Here is a 21,032-nt window from a genome sequence, read left to right on the forward strand (position 1 = left end):
TGCTCGGTGCAAAGCTCAGCCGTGATTAGCCTCTCAAAACATTACGCCAGCAATGACGTGTCCAACGCCACGGATCGCCATTTAGGCGACGCGTAATGAGTTTGATGTTTGTATGAACTTTGGTTATTGCTTTATTAAAAAAAAAAGGTTGGACCAAAGACTATTTTGTTTTTTTATTCAAATGATAAGTGCCACACGTCAAATGTGACACTTCGGCCCCGATGTTTTTGATGGCAAATTTCAATAACACACCAAGTTTATGAAAAAATAAAGAGCACGTGTCACTAAACTTTAATTCTGTAATTTCTTGGGAGGGTGAACATGAGATCTGAATAGCAGCTAACATATAGCCCTCAAGCGCAAACAACTGGCTCTAACAAAGTTACTACTCCCTCCGCCGTAAGATTTTCAAAACATACGGAACAGCGGGAGTAGTTTAATCCTTAGTTCGCCATAAGTCAGAAACCCGTCATGAAAACAAAATACGAAGGCAAGCGGAGAAATAAATATTTCAGGGGACAAGAGCAATAGCAGCATATCACGAGATGTAACTAACATTAACAGAAAAGCAGGCAGCAGCAAACGCAGTTCACACACACAAAGCTCACATCCAACACCACGTACTGCAGTAGCATCCAACATAACGAACGGGATAAACTTTAGGGTAAAAGACTGGTACAAGTGCTCGCTTAGTCGACCTCCTCGATCTTGGGGCCATCGCCGCCGGCAGCCGGAGGCGCATTGTCCTCGTCCATGCCACCCGCCATGTCAGCTCCGGCACCCTGGTACATCTTGGCGATTATGGGGTTGCAGAGGCCCTCCAGCTCCTTCATCTTGTCGTCAAACTCATCTGCCTCAGCAAGCTGGTTGCCGTCCAGCCACTGGATGGCCTGGTCAATGGCGTCCTCGATTTTCTTCTTGTCGTCCGCAGCTAGCTTGGAGGCGATCTTGTCGTCCTTGATAGTGTTGCGCATGTTGTAGGCATAGTTCTCCAGGGCATTCTTTGACTCCACCTTCTTCTTGTGCTCCTCGTCCTCTGACTTGTACTTCTCTGCCTCCTGCACCATCTTCTCGATCTCATCCTTGCTCAGCCTGCCCTTGTCATTCGTGATTGTGATCTTGTTCTTCTGCCCAGTCGTCTTGTCCTCCGCAGAGACGTTCAGAATGCCATTTGCGTCAATGTCGAAGCAGACCGTGATCTGGGGCACACCCCTGGGGGCAGGAGGGATGCCGGAGAGCTCAAACTTGCCCAGCAGGTTGTTGTCGCGGGTCCTGGTCCTCTCGCCCTCATAAACCTGGATAAGGACACCAGGCTGGTTGTCAGAGTAGGTGGAGAAGACCTGCTCCTTCTTGGTGGGGATGGTGGTGTTCCTTGGAATCAAAACGGTCATGACACCTCCAGCAGTCTCCAGACCAAGAGAAAGAGGCGTGACATCAAGCAGCAGGAGGTCCTGGACCTTCTCGTTGCCCTCTCCACTCAAGATGGCTGCCTGGACTGCAGCACCATAGGCAACAGCCTCATCCGGGTTGATGTTCTTGCACAGCTCCTTGCCATTGAAGAAGTCCTGAAGCAGCTGCTGCACCCTTGGGATCCTGGTGGAGCCACCAACAAGGACAACATCATGGACAGTGCTCTTGTCCATCTTAGCATCCCTCAGGCACTTCTCAACAGGCTCCATGCACTTCCTGAAGAGGTCCATGTTCAACTCCTCAAACCTGGCACGGGTGATGGTCGTGTAGAAGTCGATGCCCTCATACAACGAGTCAATCTCAATGGTGGTCTGCGCAGTGGAGGAGAGGGTCCTCTTCGCCCGCTCACAAGCTGTCCTCAGCCTACGGAGAGCCCTGGGATTGCCGCTGATATCCTTCTTGTTCTTCCTCTTGAATTCTTGGACAAAGTGGTTGACCATCCTGTTGTCAAAGTCCTCACCACCAAGGTGAGTGTCACCAGCAGTGGACTTGACCTCAAAGATGCCCTCTTCAATGGTGAGAAGAGAGACATCAAAGGTGCCACCACCAAGGTCAAAGATGAGAACATTCTTCTCACCAACACTGGTGGCCTTCTTGTCAAGACCATAAGCAATAGCAGCAGCGGTTGGCTCGTTGATGATGCGCATAACATTTAGGCCTGCAATCACTCCAGCATCCTTGGTGGCCTGCCTCTGGGAGTCATTGAAGTAGGCGGGGACAGTGACCACAGCATTCTTGATGGTGCTGCCAAGATACGCTTCAGCTATCTCACGCATCTTGATGAGGACCATGGAGGAGATTTCTTCAGCAGCAAACTCCTTCTCCTCACCCTTGTACTGAACAACAATCATAGGCTTGTCTCCAGGTCCAGCAATGACCTTGAAGGGCCACAGCTTCATGTCACTCTGGACAGAAGGATCGCTAACTCTCCTGCCAATAAGACGCTTTGCATCTGCAGAGCAAAATTTCATGTCAGAAACTTTGAAGTACCAATTTATTACAATGATATATTGATAACTAGGTAAGAAAATAAGCAACAGAATATCAACCAAGGCTTGTATAGAGAATCAAAGTTTGGAATCAGTGCAAGCCAAAAGCACATGGCAGTAATCAGAGAACATGCAAAACGCATACAGAACAAAGCACCGTAGGATGTACTGGTACAGGGACAAGGTGGAACATTCAACAGAATAACAAAACATTGATAGCATAATAACATGGAAGGTCAATAATCAAGATGTTATCCACACGTGCAAATGCATTATGGAAGAGCTAACAAAGCATAGAATAGGTTACTAATCCTACAAGTTTGAGAAATTAGCAAAGTAACATGTAGACGACTATATATTGTAAGAGTTAAAAATACACTACAGGTGCCCTAACTTGTCCAGCACGGTCAGTTTAGTGCCTAAACTTGAAAAATACACAAAAATGGTGTCATAACTTGTCTAGCCGTTCAAATACGGTGCCTTTGAACGTATGCCGCTGTATCAAGTGCCCATGTGGCATGACAATGTGTCAGTGGGCCACATGTCAGTGGCTGCAGGTGCGTTTTGAGCTGTGCGTGTAGTTTTCATTATAGAAATGCCCCTGGACTTAAGTTAATTCTCAAAAAAAATTGTTGCGGACGCGCAATACTGTTTTTTAGGGGAACGCGCATATATACTTTAATTAATTCTCACAAAAATATAACCACAAGTTGGCATGGCGGGATTTCGAACTACTTATATGGACGATTCCACATATCGCTTTGCACATGTTTTCTACAGTTTTTTTTAAGTACTGCTTTGCTTTTCTTTCGAGTGAAGTTTCTGTTTAATTTTCATGATACATAAATTTTCCAATATGAAAATATAAAACAATTATCAATATGCAATTATTTTTATTTTTTATCTTTATTCTATTTTTCATTATTATGTACCTTTAAGAGATAAACATGATTATTTTTTCTAAAATTTATGTGGACATGAATAGTTGAACATATATTAAAAGTTATTATGTAAATTTATGCATCTTCATTGAGGACCATAAGCACGCACAATTATTGTGTATCTTCATTCTATTTTAAAATGCACAATTATTTAAAATTGACAATATTGTATTTTAAAAACTGTTCAACGTGCATTAAATATTATTGTGTGAAAATAATAAATTCTAGAAATGTACTAACACGTTAAGCGTGTTTGTAGAAATTTAAGAATAATATTACCCAATAATTTTTTAATACGCATTCAACATTTTCAAAAAACATGGTGAGTATTTTCTAAAATAATATGAAAATGAAAAATGAACATGAACTTGAACGTGTATTTCAAAAAATGCTCACCGTGATTTTAATATACGTTCAACTTTTTAAATCCACATCAATTTTAGAATATTTATCTCTTCAAAGTACACAATAATGGAAATATAATAGAGGTATAAAATAAACAATAATTTCATATTTACAATTTTTTTATTTTTTCATATGGAAAAATTTATGTATCATGAAAACTAAACAGAAACTTCACTCGAAGAAAAACAACATAGTAACTTGGAAATAAATAAAAAGAAAATTACTCCAGTAAAAACATATGCAGAGCGACACGTGCAATCGTCTATATAAACTGCTTGCTGATAATTAAGCGCAAACTAGAGCGTTGCCGCCTGGTTCGAATTCCCTACACGCTCGCTTCCTTGTATTTTTCGCGAGTATTAAACTTAAAATCAAGGGTTACTTTTTGTGAGAATTAATTAAAATCCTAGGGCATTCTTGTAAAAACACGCATAGCTCATAACGAGCGTCCAACGCTTCAACCACTGACATGTGGCCTAGCGACACGCTGGCATGTCACGCGGGCACTCGATACGGCGCCATACATTCGGAGGCACCGTATTTGAACACCCAGACAAGTTACGACATCATTTTTGTGTATTTTTCAAGTTTAGGCACCAAACTGACCGCGCGGGATAAGTTAGGGCACCTGTAGTGTATTTAACTCATATTGTAACTATAAATTGACAAGGAGCAGCTAGCATCACAAGGTCCATTCCGATTTATTATATGGGATATTTCAAGACGCATAGACACAAAATAGGACCACGTGTCAGATACCAAATGGCGGCAATGAAGAGCAACATAAATATTCAAGGGGTAAAAAAACAACATCTTCAGAGTTTCAACAAGTTAGCAACCTCACTATGTTCAGCAAAAGTTAGCAACCTCACTATGTTCAGCAAATTGGTTAATTTACATCGCATGTGTTAACTCCATGTTAAAAAAAACAAATAGGAAAGCAAAAACAGTTTAAAAAATAAGCCAAATGAATTAAGAGCTTTATGAAGTAAGATCAGATGGTAGTGCATGATCATCATTTTGGATTCAGTTATACCTAGAGATAATGTATCATCCATTTTGTTCAAGCTAGATGGCACAACTGAGATATTTTATTTGTCGTAAGGTAGCAATTCATCAATCAAGGTATAAAACCACATCAACAGTGGGAGTCCATATCTACTTGCGATTCCCTTCTTACTGGCTCTGCCAATGCAGTTTAAACAGATAATGGCACCATGATTCCGCATGCAGAAGTATCTACACATAAAAAACTATGCGCACGCACAGATCTATTATATACTAATAGAGCTACGGCAGGAACAGATTAAACTAAGCAACCAGGCACTTGTAACCTGGCGCAGGTACAACTAGTCAACAAATCAAATCAACCGAAGCACGAGCTGACACCAGAACAGATTCGAAAGGCTAAACTACTGAAGCAATCAATCAACAGTAACAAACCGTACAAAATCGATCTGAACGGACTGAACTAAGCTCAATCCGTACACTAGACAGAGCCCCAATCGACAGATCTAAAGCGCAGAAACAAGAGTAGTGACGAAAGGTGGCGGATTGCTCACCGAAAACGGTGTTGACCGGGTTCATGGCGACCTGGTTCTTGGCCGCATCGCCGATGAGCCTCTCGGAGTCGGTGAAGGCGACGTAGGAGGGGGTGGTGCGGTTGCCCTGGTCGTTGGCGATGATTTCAACTCGGTCGTGCTGCCACACGCCGACGCAGGAGTAGGTCGTGCCGAGATCGATCCCGATGGCGGGACCCTCGCCCTTGCCGGCCATTGCAGCTGTCGCTCGGTTTGCAAGTACAGCGGTTGTGCTGGCGGTGGCGGCGCTAGGGTTTTGGTGGTGGGAGGAGGATTGGGAGAGGGGGAGAAACGGAGGCGGACGGCGGGCGTTTATAGCGGACGGGGAGGGGCTCGGGGAAGGTTCCGACGGTGGCGTTCGCGGGCGTTGGGTTGTGATCGGACGGCGATGGGCGCGCGAGGCGTGGTTTCGTAGCTCTAGGCGAATATTGGTCGCGTTTCTTTCCTTTTTCTGTTTTTGGTAAGGAAATACTAATTGGGTTTTGTTGGGCTGACCCCAGACAATTTCCCTGACGCCAATCATTCAAATCATTGGGCTGGCTGGCCTGTAACACAACCATGTTGCTCTCGGTTTTTTTTTTCTTTTATTTCTCTCGGTTGGTTTTTGAAGAGAGCTCGTCCTCGATGCCTTTTTTTTTTGCGTGAGAATCTTCCAATCTATTCATCTTCAATCATAGCAGTATAAAGAATACCAGAGATAATAAAAATTACAACCAGGTCGGCGAACCACCTAGCGATGACTATAAGCATTGAAGCGAGCCGAAGGCGCGCCACCATCGCCCATCCCTTGCTGGAGCCGGACAAACCTTGTTGTAGTAGAGAGTCGAGAAGTCGTCATGCTCTTCGTAGGACCGGCGCACCAGAGCAGCAACCATCACCGATGAAGAAAGTCGAAGATCGAAAGGATCAAACCTGTAAACATCTAAACGAAAGCGAACGAAGAACGGATCCACCGAAGACCAACACCGACCGGATCCCGTGAGATCCGATCACGAAGATACATCTCCACACGCCCTCCGACGACCCTAGCAGCATGCGCGAGAATCTTAAAAAAGAGTAACATGCGCGAGAGCTATATTCTTTTTAGAAATGTGTAGTAAATCACTTACAACAAGACGTTAACTTCTCCCGGGCGAGTGGACCGGCCATTAGCGTAGGGTTCACCCTACTCCAAGTTTTCTTCCGGTTCTTTTTGTTTTTCACAGGTTTTCTTATAACTTTTGTTTTCTTTGTTTTTTCTTTCTTTCTTTCTTTGATCTATATTGATTTATTTGGTTTTCTTCATTTCTCTTTATTTTTCACTTGTTATTTTCTGTGCCTTTTCTTTCCTTTTTCTATTACTCTTTATGGTTTCAATTGGTTTTTCTTCGGTTTTACAACATTTTTTGTTTTCTATGTGTTGTTTGTATCATTTTTTTATTTTATATGTATATTTTTCATGCAGGCCTGAAACATTATTTCTATACATGTTAAATAATTAAAATACACAATTATTATTATTTAAAATAAATGCTTCCGATCTCTAGATTTTTCTTATACAACAAGAACATACATGCTTAATATATTTTAATACACGAGTAGCATTTTTAAATACAATGATTAACATTTCTTTTGAATAAATATTTGATAAATACCTTTTTTATAAACATTGTACATTTTAAGTATACATCTGAAACATTTATTTGATACACTTTTAATATTTTCTAAATACATGATTGATAAATTCTTATAATATCTCATACTTTTTTCTGAAACACATGAACGATTTTAAAATGTCACAAACAGTTTATTATGCTATAAAAAAATTTCACATACATTTGAACATTGATTTATATACATTTTAATTCTTTGGAAAAATGATTAAATTTGTTCGTAATGTCAATTACATTTTTTTGAAACACATGAATATTTACAAAATTCACAAACATTTTCTAATAGGCTATAATTTTTCTTAATTAGTGTTAATATATTTTTCAAAATAACTATTTTATTATTTTTATTTGTTTTAATGTTTTGAAATATATCTATTTACAATATTTTCGAAAATAAGAATAGGATAAAAATATAAAAATGAACAAAGCAGAAAACAGGTAAAAAGACGAACTTACATGTAACTTACCTGGGCCGGCCCATTCGCGACGCCCTAATGCGATAGGTCGCTCCAACTCGTGTTAGTCGAGGTTTGTATAGGCGCCGCTGACCATTGACCATAGAACGTGGACCCTTTAAAAAAAGAGGTAATATCACTAGAAGTCACAGAACTTGTTCTCGATGTTCAGTTTGGTGCTAGAACTTTCAAAATACGGGTTTGGGATCATCCAACTTGCATTCTCGTGCAAATACGGTCACTTCGCCCGTATCCGGCACTTAGAGCATGATTGGTTCCATGCCAAAAGTTGGCATGCCAATATTTGGCAAGTATCAAATGTTGGCTAGTGATTGGTTGGCTACCAACTTTTCTTGTCAACCTCATGAAAAGTTGCCAACATTTAGCAACTTTTGGTTTTGCCAAATGTTGGCTTGCCAACATGACTATGGCCCACTGTCAGTGACAAGAGCAAGTGTGCGCATGTTTTTTTAGGGCCTCTTTGGTTCATAACTAACTTTGCCACAATTAACCTTAGGCAAAGTGTGGCTGCCACAAAAAGTGTGGCTAACAAAATGGCCATCACAAGTGTGGCAAGATTTGGCAAAAAATTGAGCCTATGACATGTGGGCCGTATAACTAGAAAAGTGTGGCAAGGCACAAGTGTGGCAATAAACCAAACACATGCCTAAGGTGTTGTGGCATGACTAAGGTTAGGCATGGCAACCTTAGGCTGGGAACCATACAGCCCCTTAGAAACACCTATGCTCTATATTTAGTTGTGCAGCAGCACATGTGGGTCCCACTTGACAGTCTGTTAGATGAATAAAGGCCAACGGACTGTCGCTGCCGCTGCGTTGTGTTTTTCCTTGTAGTCTAATTCGTCCAATTTCACGTCGTCATGCACATTTTCATGTCTATGAAGAGATACATCTTTTTTTATTTTAGAACGAAGACGCTAGAAGCGTCCGGCTTTAAATTAATAAAGCCCGAAAGGCATCCAGGTTTAACGGTTACACACTAACAGGTTCAGCAACACACCCCTCAGGACAGCAAAAGCAAGGTTCATCGCTACATGATAACCATCACGGACCAGCAAGAGCAATGACCTAAACGACTAAACACCGCGGAAGGCTCTAGGTGGCATTTGAAGATCATGTCTGCAGGGTGGTTAGGAAATTTCTTTTCAATCGTAATTTTGAAGAGATACATCATCTTTTATTTTATAGAAAAAGCAGGGTTCTTCATGTCGATTCCGATGGTCTCCACCACTAAACTTTTGCAATTTTAGCTGATATTTACAGTGCAGTACCTACCAATTATACAGATTTTTAGTGCAATTTCAAAATCCGTTTGAATAAATTCGAGCAAAAAAAATCTGCTCACCCTCGAGTAGTTGTCATTGCCTTATTTCTTTGAATTCAAATAATTTAAAATGTAAAAATCTAGATAAAAAATATGGGCCATTTGCTATCTATATTTTTTTATCTAGATTTTTACATTTTAAATTCAAATAAATTAAAATGTAACTGGACCAGGTTCGAATCTTGTGTAGGTTATATTTTTGCCAAAACACATATTCGATACAAAAATAATCAAAATGACCTACCACAGCAGTATAAAATTGCCTTTTTTGCGATATACAAAATTGGCTAATTGCCTCATGATTTGAACTCTAGGCCTAGATGTGTGAAGAAAACGGACCTACCGCTATAGTACAAAATTGGACTTTAATTTTAAGTGATCCAAGTCCACTTCGAAATAGGAATTCAAACCAACCGAAATCTTTTGAGGGGAATGGAAATAAATTCGCTCACCCTCTGATTTCGTTTATATAACTCGATATTAGAGCAAGCTTATTGCTGACATCGGTGGCGTCTTTGTATACGGTTGTCCCCGCCGAAATAAGGAATTTATTTGTCAGTTGACCAATATAATAGCATACTCCCTCCGTCTGGTGAAGAGTGTACTTCTAGATATTTTAGGACAAATTATGGATTTGAATAAAAAATGCATTGAAAAGGTGCAAACCACCATCTCTCTCTTTTTTAATTACCCAACCCCCAATGAGCTAAGTGCATGTAGAAATTAAGAAAACCATGTGTAGATTGCTATTGGTCTTAATTACCGTGTGATGAGATAGAAGTATTTTTTCCTACTTTAAAGTGCATTGGGAAGATAGAAGTACATTCTTTTGTGGACAAATTTTAAAGCTAGATGTACACTCTTCACCGGATGAAGGGAGTATGCATCTTTGTATTAGACATCAAAGGACGTTCATTGTGGTGGTTAGCACGCGCGGCGGGAACTGAAGAGGACAGAGGCAATTACAGTACTTATTACGCGTGAATCATTTATACAGATGTAATTGTGTGAATCATTTGAACAAGCTGAGGGTGTTTCTGCAAAAAAAAGAACATCATACCTAGCGCCTCCGCCACTAACCGGCGCTGACAGTGGGAAGATGCACACGTGGCACGTCATGCACACAGCGGATATGCCGGCGTACATGCTTTGTGACCGTATTTGCACGAGATTGCAAGTTAGGTGACCATAAACCCGTATTTTTAAAGTTTTAGCACCAAACTGAACGTCCAGAGCAAGTTCTATGACTCCCGGTGATATTACCTCTTAAAAAAACTCGAATTCGAATATACGTGGATGTATGGGTGCGCGCGCGTTTCGGGGGCATCCCTGTCAGTATCTTGGTAGTCTCCATCGACATTGTTCGGTCTCGAGCTGCCAATAGCGTTTCGCTTGCATGTAAGTCGGCTAATAAAAGCGCCAGGTAGACGCGCAGCGTAGGGATGCATTTTGAGGGACCTAATAAGCAGTACACAACAGTTCCTTTGTTAAGAACAACATTATTTTGTCCAGCATCGTTCACATACAATAATCAATGTACAAAAACCAAAGACCATAGTGAAACATTTCAACATCGATGTTGACACAGAATTCTTGTGAAGCTGAAGATAAACTTCGGAGGAATTACAAAGCGCAAATGGTGGAGCAAAGCAAAGGGAAAACACAAAAGATGCCATATCACATTGTCACTTAATACTTGCACAAATAAATAAATAGATCACCATAATCCTCTCGGATGTCCTGCTATCTTTCTTGCGTTTCTCATATCCAACTCACAAACCTGTTAAGAAAGAGCATACTGCGAATGAATAGTTTTGTCCAAAGGCCTCAACTTCTCGGCATATTCCAAATTATGATGTCACATGTTCTGCACTTAAGAGCTGAATGAATACATCAATCGATCGTCGAATCAGAGTTAGTGAATTAGTTTACACCTCTACTATCACTATCCATTACAGCTTGGGCAAGTGATACTCTCTAGGAAATCACTTTACTGTTATGTCCATTCATAACCTAGCAAATAGAAAAATAAAGTACTCCCAGTTTACAGTGGGAGTACGCATTAGATTCTGCGAACTCCAGTATGGGACACTAGAACTTGTCAACCATGTCACTGGCGGAGGCGCACAGTAATTAGTTCATGTCATATAAAACAGTTGACTGATTTTCACCTAGAAATTGCAATACCTAAGAATATTTTGGTCATGGGGTGTTGGTTAGAGACGTTGAATTGCATCTAAAAGGATAATGCAAACAAACAATAAGCCATGGGAAGTTCTGTTGGGAAACATACACACAATTTACTGGGAAATGATAATCATAAGCTTCAGAATAGGAGCACTAGATGCTAGACATGCAATAAGTGAATGAAAAGGGTTTGTATTTGGGGGAGAAGAGGGAAATGGTGGTAGTGTTAGCATCAAAACTGAGATAGAAGTTATTAGTGGATACTTCCTGTGTAACCAATATTCTGAAAGTGTCGACTCAAATATATATCTAATTACTACAGTAAAAAACTAAAAGTTATAAAAGATGGGAAATATATAGGGACAATAATCATATTATCATGGTACCTTAGAGGCTTAGAGACTTTGGAAAAAAAATCTTGTCCAACAACTCGCCTCGGGAAAAAGTCATGCTCGATGAGGCTTTCTTTGAAACAATGTCCAAGTCCAATAAAGTCCACGGCTCATGGTTTCCATCGGAATTCCTGTAGCAACTTACCGTTGTTGTCACATTGAAACATGTGACGTGTGGATTTACTGTAGACTAACACATCTCCCTCATGGGACAAAACCACATGTTCTGTATCTGCGAGGTTACATAAGCTCTCTACCGGAAATTTAACATGATACTTGAATGACCGCACCTCTCTCTCGTAGTCCCGCAACACCCAGATTCTGGCAACTGTCCTCTCATCGTCAAAGCAGCTGAAGCCAATCAAATCTTCCATGTCGCTCAAACGAGTGCAGAAGCTGGTAGCACCAGCCGGACGACGCATGAACCTGAATGACTCAGTCACCGTATTGAAAACGACTATGCCAGCATCATGGTGAACCCATGCATCCTCCCAATGAAGGCAGCTACGAAACTTGATAGGTGGGGCTAAATTAGTAGGATCTATTGTGTGTGCGGCCAACATAGCTTTCTCGATGGCGGGGGTATCTGAAGGAACTCCAATGCACCTCGGCGAGCCCCTCCGTCCCACCATAAAGATATAGTAGGTAGCTTGGTGTCCCAGTTCCCAGTACAAGATGCGGTACTCGCTGGATGGGCAGTGCAGGTACATCGCGGCGATGTTGATGCGTCCATTGTTGGGGAGGCCTGGGAGTGGAGCGCACTGACGCGTGGCCGGGTTACAGATGCTGAAGCGGCCATCTGATGGGGTGAGGAGGAGGAGGCCGTCACAGGATGCGTGCAGCTCGAAGCCAATGTAGTCATGGAACCCGAGGACAGGCCGGCTGTGCTTGGAGATTGATAAGCCGTCCTCTGTGGTGGGTGGCGTGCCGTTGAGCACGACGAGGGGTAGCGACGGCTGGCGCCGGTGGTGGGCGACGATGAAATCAGCGGCGGAGGTGAGGCCGCGCCAGGAGCGGCAGACCGCGCGGCAACGGAGGATCACCTTGGCTGGAAGGCGAACAAATATCTCCCACACCATGATCTCCTCCGGCAGGTCGAGGGCTACACGGCGGCTGGGCATCCGCTTCGGTGCTCCTGCCGTCGCCTCCTCACGTCGGACCGCAAAGCTTTGTTTGGTGGCTAGGGCTACTCCCTGGTCGACGGTGGATGTAGGGTTGTGTGTTAGGAGAGACATGACAAGTACCCACCGGCCGAGCCACTGCGATCGCGGCCGCGGCCGCGACGAGAATGTCGTCCGGGCCATGGTAACCAGAAGCAAGCGCAAAACCCTAGATCACGGCCTTGCACTTGCACACGGAGGGATGCGCCGCCGCCCAGATTGAGGCCTTGGGTCAGGTTTTGTGCGGTGCATGTGGATGTGGTGAAAGGAGGAACAGATCCGCCGGCATGTACATGTGGATGTGGATGTACGGATGTGCATGTGCATGTGGATGTGAAAGGAGGTGCGGTGGTGTGCTGAGATCGAGATCAAGACGGGTGTATGATTTGGTTCAGTATACTCCCTCTGTCTAGGTGTGTAAGTCATCTTACGAAAACCAAATAATCCCAAAACACTTAGGCGCGGTGCATTAACTTCTAACTCGTTTCTTGTTTCTTGACATATCAACTAATAAGAAGCGAGGGGTGTACATGCTTTTAATGACTTGAGACTATCAAACACGACATGCAATGGTTAGTTCATTGCATGCAATGCTATTAATTAGCAAATAAACATTAATGTCTCTCATTTTCCCCTCCTCCTTGGTCACGGTGCACAACCTAAGATGACTTACTCACCTAGACTGAGGGAGTATATAAAGATGGGCCTGTTAGGGAGAAGGACTGTGAGCTCAGGGCTTCCGACTAGCGTGACGATCGAGGAGCCATACGATCATTTTCTCAAAAAAAAAAAAACTATCTCCTCGTTGCTGAAAGCTCGAATGTGTTGCTGCACCCATCCCTTCCATGCAAATGCAATGCTGCCGTACAAGGAGATGAGGAGCAACACCGCTTCTCTTGTCTCTTCATCTCCGGACACTAAAATAGATATAGATAGTGCAATGCATGATCTATCACACCATCACCATGCGAGGGAGCGAGCACATTACACAATTTGCATGTATTGTCATCATCAGAAACAGAAAGAGCTCACACAGAGCCGCGACTTGTGCAGCACCAGCAAACTTTACTTCCCACGACAGCTTCAAACCTCCTTTCTCTTCCATGCATGTGCCGTATATATGTTCCACACCGAAAGCTTCACTGCCCACTCTGTGTTTTCTTCTCCTCTACGAGTGCGACACTTGTCTGGACTTGAGCAGGACACATGGCGCCACACGAGGTCAAAATTCTGACTCAGCTGGGTCCGGGGCCATATAGTACGTAACGTGTCATTCGCTAATCCAGTTTTAGTAATCAGGATTATGCTAGATGGTTGGTTCGTCACGGGTTTGGGCCAGAGATAGATAGATACGTCCCCCTCTCCAAAGTTTCCATGGGTACTGAAAACTACCTAACCTGCAGGGAATGCACAGCCATTAATCCAGCCAGCATCGATCACCTCGTTTTTAAGAAAAGATGTATGGATGCGATGCCAACTCCATGTAGTATACCATCAGCATGCATACAAATCATCCAAGTGGTGCTGACCATTAAATGTGTGCCACAAGGCATGAGCCACGTCTCCTTCATTCATGGAGCAGCACTGATTGATACTGCACCTACTCAGCTTCAGACTCGCACTGAGTCTGGTCATAGTGAGGAGTAACTTAGAGTAGTAACATGCATTTGTTACTAGTCTATGTTACTACCTTCATACTTCCTTCTTTTTGGTTTATAGGGCTTATCTCAAATTTTCAGTTTTTCCATTTTATAAGGCTCAATATGGTTGTTCCCTATTACATGTTCAGATTTTAAGGTGTATTAAATCATTACATGCAAATATTGAAAGAAAATTGATCAATGCATGTACTTTATGCATGCATGCATTGCAATTAATATATTGGTAAGCATAATTTTTTGAGGAAAACAAAAGCATTAATTAGGTGCTTTTGCAAATTACAAAAAGTATTCCACCACTCATCATCTACCTTGGTCGGTGAGGTTTTTGAATTGAGCCATATAAACCGGAAAGGAGGGAGTAGTGAGTAGTGTCATATGTGTAGTAACATAGATGTCTTTATTTATCACTTTGTAGACTCATTTTGCATTGGAAAACGCTATGTGATGGTAACATATTATGTTACTCTATTTGCCTCTCTTCTCATTAACTATTTTCCACATCATCATTTTTGCTTATGTGGCATCTATGTTACTCCCTAAATTACTCCCACTATGACCATGGCATGCAACGCCACGTTTTTTGAGGTGCTTGCAGAAACTAATTTTCTATGGGCCTTAGATGAGGTTGTAGGTATATGTCAGTGTTAATTAGAGAGACATCACCACAAATTATATAAAGTAGGACCTCTCCCTGACTTTGACTTTGTCCAGGTGATCAAATAACACATATTCACTACTGTGCTGTGCTGTGAACGCTAACCTGTATAAAGTCTACTGTAAGGCTGGCTAACTTGTGCAATGAAAATGCACATGCCGGTACGGTGGTACCACAAGTACATGGCTTGTCTTGCAATTTTTTCTGGATTGCTGTTACTTTGGACCAACACAATGATGACCTAGCTGCTCTGCATATCGCTCTACAAATTCAGGGTACATGACAACATTTCATCTCCAATCAACCCCCGGCCCGGCCCTTGTTCGACTACCAGAAAAGAATCTTATGCTTAAATCCTAGGCAAAGGCAACCAAACCAAACCAGCCTAGCTAGACCTAGCTAGCAGTACTGGTACTGCATTCTACTACCTGTTGTAGGGCACCTCACGTAGTACTACCCAATAATACCATCGGATTAGCACCTAACGAGAGATTATGAGCACTTGGCGTGTTGCCAATGTTAGAGCATATTAACCTTCACTGACTCAACTCTGCGAATATTGTGTTGCTTCCCAAGAAGGACGGGGCGAAGAGCATCGTTGACTTCAGGCCTATTAGTCTCATTCATGCGGTCGCCAAGCTCATCGCCAAAATGCTCTCTAGTAGGCTTGGACCGCACATGTCCGCCCTCGTCTCCAACGCCCAAAGTGCCTTCATCAAAACGCGGAGTATCCATGACAACTTCATGTCTGTTAGGAACCTTGCTCGTCGCCTGCACAAGAACAAGACCCCTTCTCTCCTGTTCAAGCTGGATATTCGCAAGGCCTTTGACTCCGTCAAGTGGGAGTATTTGCTTGACCTCCTGCGGAGGCGTGGCTTCCCTAGCAAATTTCGGGAGTGGATTGCGGCTCTCCTTTGCTCCTCATCTTCGAGGGTTCTCTTGAATGGGGTAGCCGGCTCTCCCATCAAGCATGGCCAAGGGCTTCGGCAGGGGGACCCCATCTCTCCTCTCCTTTTTGTCATTGCCATCGACCCTTTGAAGCAAATCCTCGACACGGCAACTAGGAAAGGCCTTCTGCACAAGATCCGTGGGAGAGGGGTCATTGTGCGTACCTCTCTTTACGCGGACGATGCGGCTGTGTTTGTTGCGCCCATCAAAAGAGATGTGGACAACCTGGCGGCCATTCTGAGGGGATTCGGGGACGTCACCGGTCTGTGCACTAACTTCCATAAGAGCTCAATGGTGCCCATTAGATGTGGCAACCTCGACTTGGACCGCATAACCCATGGGCTGCCGGCTGTTAGGGCTGCCTTTCCGCTCCGTTATTTGGGGCTACCGCTGTCGATTTGGAGGCTGAAGCTTGCTGATCTTCAATTCTTAGTGGATAAAGTGGCGAGTAGATTGACAACATATGAGGGCCAAAACATCACCACCATTGGACGCGCGACGCTTGTCAAGTCGGTTCTCGCTTTCCAAGTCATCTACTTCATCACGCCGCTTGTCATACAAACCACCATCCTGCAAAACATTGACAAACTCGAGCGGGCATTCCTTTAGTCGGGATCGGATAAGACAACTGGGGCAAAGTGCAAGGTCAATTGGGACACTGTCAGTAGGCCGCTTGACTATGGTGGGCTTGGGGTCCTAAACACCTTCAAGTTCGCGCGGGCCTTGCGTCTGCGGTGGCCTTGGTATGAGTGGAAGGAGCCCACAAAGCTGTGGGTTGGAGGTGAAAACCCGTGTGATGAGGATGACCTGAATTTTTTCTACGCATGTACCACCATCACGGTCGGCAATGGTGCGCGGACACCTTTTTGGGACTCTCCTTGGCTTCTGGGTCGCAAGCCCAGAGACATCGCTCCGCTCATTTATGAGGCTTCCTCACGGAAGCGCTGGAAGGTGCGGGAGGCCCTCAAGGAGAGCGCGTGGATTCTCAAAATCAGGCCACCTACACCGGCCTCCATTGAGCATGTTTCACAATTCTTCACCCTATGGACGCTGCTCCAAGAGGTCCACCTTGATGAGCTTGCCGAGGTCCACCTTGATGAGCTTGCCGACGATGACATCCTTTGGAAGCACACGGCTTCCGGGAACTACTCCGCCGCCTCCGCGTACAGGGCGCAGTTTTTGGGCTTGGTCCTTTCCCCCATGGATCAAATGGTTTGAAAGGTTTGGGCCCCTTCGAAAGTCAAGTTCTTTGCTTGGTTCGCGCTTCAAGATAGGATCTGGACTGCAGACAGATTGCAGAGGCGAGGCTGGCCAAACTGTGGCCCTTGTCCCTTGTGCAGAGGGGTGCAGGAATGCGGTCCCCATCTATTCTTCAGATGCCGCTTCACCCTCAGGCTCTGGAACATGGTGATTCAGAAGCTCCGCATCCACGACGTGGACACGTCCACATGGCACTTATACGACTCCATCAAGGAATGGTGGGCGAGTTTGAGCACCGAGGGCACCGCCAACCGAAAAGCGAAGGCTTCGATAACCATGTTGGTTTCATGGGTGATCTGGAATGAGCGTAATGCAAGGGTGTTTAGACACAAGAGTGCCCCTCCGCATGTCTTGCTAAACAATGTGATCGAAGAGTCCAACCTTTGGGTTAAAGCCGGGGCGAAAAATCTAGGGTCTTTCTTATTGCGAGAGCAATTGCCATGCCGTTTCTTGGCACTGTGTTGTAACAAACTCTTTCTCCTCCTCATTTAATATATGAGGCAAATCTTTTGCCTCCGTTTCAAAAAAAAAATGTTAGAGCATATTGGCATAGAGGTGCAGGTCAGGACGCAATTGCCATTGGTTCTCGCATCGCCAGCGCATCCTTTGTTGCCCTCAGCACCACATGTCTGCCAGAGGTGCTCTCAAGTTAGCAGCAACATACCTGTCACTGACACAGTGTTGGTTTTGATCTTGATGTGTTTCCACAAGTTAGTACTGACTCATGTCATTTTACCTGCTCAGTCACAATGATGATAGGTTCAGACAAGAATGATGGTTAGTTCCGGAGTCAATTAGCCCGTGGAGTACAAGTCAATGCTAACAGCAGATTCAACTGGAGGTCTATGACAGTACTTTGATGATACACGTGGTGAGTGCCATGACCAACCATGACATGGCACTGCCAATTAAAGTGCTTATTACTAATAGCTTCAGAATAACATGACATGGTCCTGGTGGTTCTCTGTCTGTCCTTTTATGCACTTCCGGCTTCTGAATAACCCAAGCAGAAAATGGCAGTTGGCCAAACTATAGACTGTGAATTCATGTTTTGACTCTCTACTACAGTACTTGATTGCTAATTGGAGTATTGCCCTTTTCGGAAAAAATGTAACCTCACGACTCCAAGCTGACTCCACAATGCAATCATATTCGCAACGAATGGCCTGTGGATTCTGATTAAAGTATACTGCATGTGTGGTGTTGGTGTAGGAATCTTTTCTGCGCCTTCCACTTAAACTTTAATTCTACAAAACAAACCAACACAATCAGAGTAGAACACGTGATAAAACAAATCATGGTCTCAAATCTCAAAAGAGCTGCCATTTCTTTCTGGTGGAACAATTTTATCACCCCCCACATGAAGAAGGCAATGAGAATATATCAATCGCCTTTCGCTGCGGAGAGAATGGGAAAAAAACTAGAGACTTTTGAGTTGGGGCTTAGAAAGGCCTAAAGATCTTTGCCGGCATCAGAAAAAGGGGGTGATTGCATTGTTCCTCCTGCTCCTTCATTGTTCTAAAGCAGTATGAACAAAGCTGTGACCGGAGGACAGCTCAAAAAGACCAGAGAAGACTTGACAAAATTGCCAAGGAATAATTTGCATTGTGAACAATCTAATTAAAGGATTCTGCCAAAAAAAACTAATTAAAGGTGGTGGCATGAGAGTAGAAAGGGGTCAATATGCTTGGCAGAAGTTGCAAGGAATTTGTATTACACACCAGTATAAAGTTAAAAGTTTCATTGTCAGGCAAAGTCGGCATGGAGCTTACCTTCAGATAATGTTCTCTCCATTCCTCTTGTTCTCATGGATGAGTAGATAATATAGACTAGTATTTTCTACTACATACAACCCATCAAAAGAGGAAGAGAGCATGTGTCCTCACAGTTTATTAATATTAGGATTAATGATATTCTGATCTGGGATGATGGTCCATTTATGCTCATCATACATAACATAAGAGTGCAATGTTTTGCCTCCTACAACAACAAAATTACAGTACTGTAATTAACTTGCACCTTAAAGTCACAAGTCACAGACTAGAGACTAGAGACTACAGATACAGATAGTAAAAGAAAATATTGATCCCAAGTTCTCAGTTCCTCGCCATGTTCATGTTACGAAATTGCTCCATGCACGACACAAGTGGCCGATCTATGCACGACACGTAAATCCAGCGGCCGACGCCCTCAATCAACGTTTGTCCGGCCAGATTTAATCCATCGTCTGTGCATCGTCCAATTTCATCGTGTGTGTAGCAAGACTCTTCATGTTATGTACATCCAATCATCCAATTGGAATGATCAAAAAAAGATGACAGCACAGAGGCTACGCTAGAACGGAACACTGACTGACTCTGCATCTGCATCAGCATCAGACGAGTTAACAAAAGCCACCTTTTTTTCAAGCGCTGCCGGGAGGCGAGGGCAAGGGGATGACTCGGGTGTTCTTCCCCACCACGATGGTGATGTACCCGCCGCAGTCCTCCTCGCCGGCCGCCGGCGACCCCCGCGCCCTCTTCGCCTCCTCGGCCAGTGCCCGCCGGTACAGCTTCTCCTCCGCGTCCTTGAGGAACTGGAGCTTGGGCGGCGGCGACGCCGCCACCGCGGCTGGGCTCGCCGCCGGCGACTCGAACAGGGGGTTGTACGATTTCTCCATGGCCGGCGGGAGGGGCGAGGAGGCGGGCGTGAGGTACGGCGTCTCGGAGCAATGCAGCAGGTCGCCGAGGCTCCGGCTCCTCCCGCACCTGCTCCGGCCGTCCTCGGACTCGAGGTCCTCCTTGGTCTCCTCCTTGATGGTGAAGAGCAGCCGCGGCGGGCCGACGAGGCTGCCGAGCCGCATCAGCTGCGCCTCCACCGTCTCGTCGTCGTCGTTGTCGACGACGACCTCGGCCACGGCTTCGGTCGGCTCCTGCGCGTAGGTGGAGGCGAGTGCGGGCGGCTTCTTGAAGCAGAAGAGCTGGAGCAGCTCGCGGGAGGAGGAGGAGGGCGAGGAGGCCGCGTCGGAGACGGCGGCGGCGCGTCGTCGCTGGCGGCGCTTGTGCACGAGGAGGTAGTAGAGCTCGGCGGCGAGCGCGAGGAGGAGGAGCGCGTACACCACCGTGAGCCCGACGCCAAGCCTACTCAAACCCCGCATCTTTTTCTGCCCCTCGCCGGCGGTTTCTCTTCCTTTCTTCCACGGCAAGTCGGCAAACTAACTCGGATTCACCATTGGTGGGAGGCCAAGCAAAGCATCGATACTCCTCCCACTCAGACGAGCAGAAGCGATGTTGAATCTAGAAAGCTCGGACCGATGAACGGAAGAAGCTGACACGTAACAGAAAGAAGAAGCTCTGCCACCAAGAAGAGTGAGTGGGGAGTCGGAGGCAAGGAGTCAATCAGGGCAGGAGACACATGGACATACGGAGAGGAGAAGAAGAAGAAGGAGAGGATGAGCAACAGCGGAAGCAATCAAAGAAGAGGGAAGGAGAAAGAAGACTCGAACTGAAGGGGAGGGAGAGGCAGGGGGCAGCAAAACAAATGGTGCAGTGCAGTGAATCTGTTTACTGAATCGCATGTGTGGTGATGATAAGGCAGAGAGAGGCAGGGGGGAAAGGAAAGCACGGGGCTCTGCGTCCAAGGGAGGAGGTAGGAGACACACGCCTTCACATCACATGGCATGGAATGGGGAATGGGAGTGGTTCTCGTGGGACTCTCACGGTCTCACCTCTCCTCTCCTCTCCTCTCCTCACTGTGTTGTGTGTATGTGCGTGTGTGAGGGAGAGACTCGGCTGTTTGCTTCACCAAAAACAAAGCAAGATTGTCCTCTACTGAGAGAGGGAGTGAGAAGGACCTTAAAATAAAGAGGGACCTGTGGATTGGATTGCAGCACATTCATCAGCTTAGGTGACCTAATTAGGGTTAAGGAATCCAGTCTATTCTACAAAAATGATG

At 44.7% G+C, this 21,032-nt stretch overlaps 2 protein-coding genes across 2 annotated transcripts; both read right to left on the minus strand.

Moving 5' to 3' along the window:
• Positions 1–486: 486 nt before the first annotated feature.
• LOC119295723 (heat shock cognate 70 kDa protein 2) lies at positions 487–5,689 on the minus strand. Its single transcript, XM_037574188.1, has 2 exons — positions 5,368–5,689; positions 487–2,422 (listed from the first exon to the last, which is right to left on the minus strand). Exons 1-2 carry the CDS (start codon positions 5,579–5,581, stop codon positions 690–692), a joined length of 1,947 nt encoding a protein of 648 aa, XP_037430085.1. The 5' UTR covers positions 5,582–5,689; the 3' UTR covers positions 487–689.
• Positions 5,690–18,974: 13,285 nt separating this feature from the next.
• Positions 18,975–20,831, minus strand: LOC119295725. Its single transcript, XM_037574189.1, has one exon. The coding sequence runs from the start codon at positions 20,233–20,235 to the stop codon at positions 19,504–19,506; it is 732 nt and encodes a 243-aa protein (XP_037430086.1). The 5' UTR covers positions 20,236–20,831; the 3' UTR covers positions 18,975–19,503.
• Between the last annotated feature and the right edge of the window lie 201 nt (positions 20,832–21,032).

Source organism: Triticum dicoccoides, chromosome 4B, assembly GCF_002162155.2.
Source record: "Triticum dicoccoides isolate Atlit2015 ecotype Zavitan chromosome 4B, WEW_v2.0, whole genome shotgun sequence".
Classification (NCBI taxonomy): Eukaryota; Viridiplantae; Streptophyta; class Magnoliopsida; order Poales; family Poaceae; genus Triticum; species Triticum dicoccoides.

What these genes read in the sequence shown, in the direction of transcription:
- LOC119295725 (XM_037574189.1), bottom strand. Translation starts at nt 20,235, where the DNA reads ATGCGGGGTTTGAGTAGGCTTGGCGTCGGGCTCACGGTGGTGTACGCG.
- LOC119295723 (XM_037574188.1), bottom strand. Translation starts at nt 5,581, where the DNA reads ATGGCCGGCAAGGGCGAGGGTCCCGCCATCGGGATCGATCTCGGCACG. An exon ending in CCCGGTCAACACCGTTTTCG is followed by an intron (nt 2,423 to 5,367) that starts GTGAGCAATCCG and finishes TTTGCTCTGCAG; the next exon opens with ATGCAAAGCGTCTTATTGGC.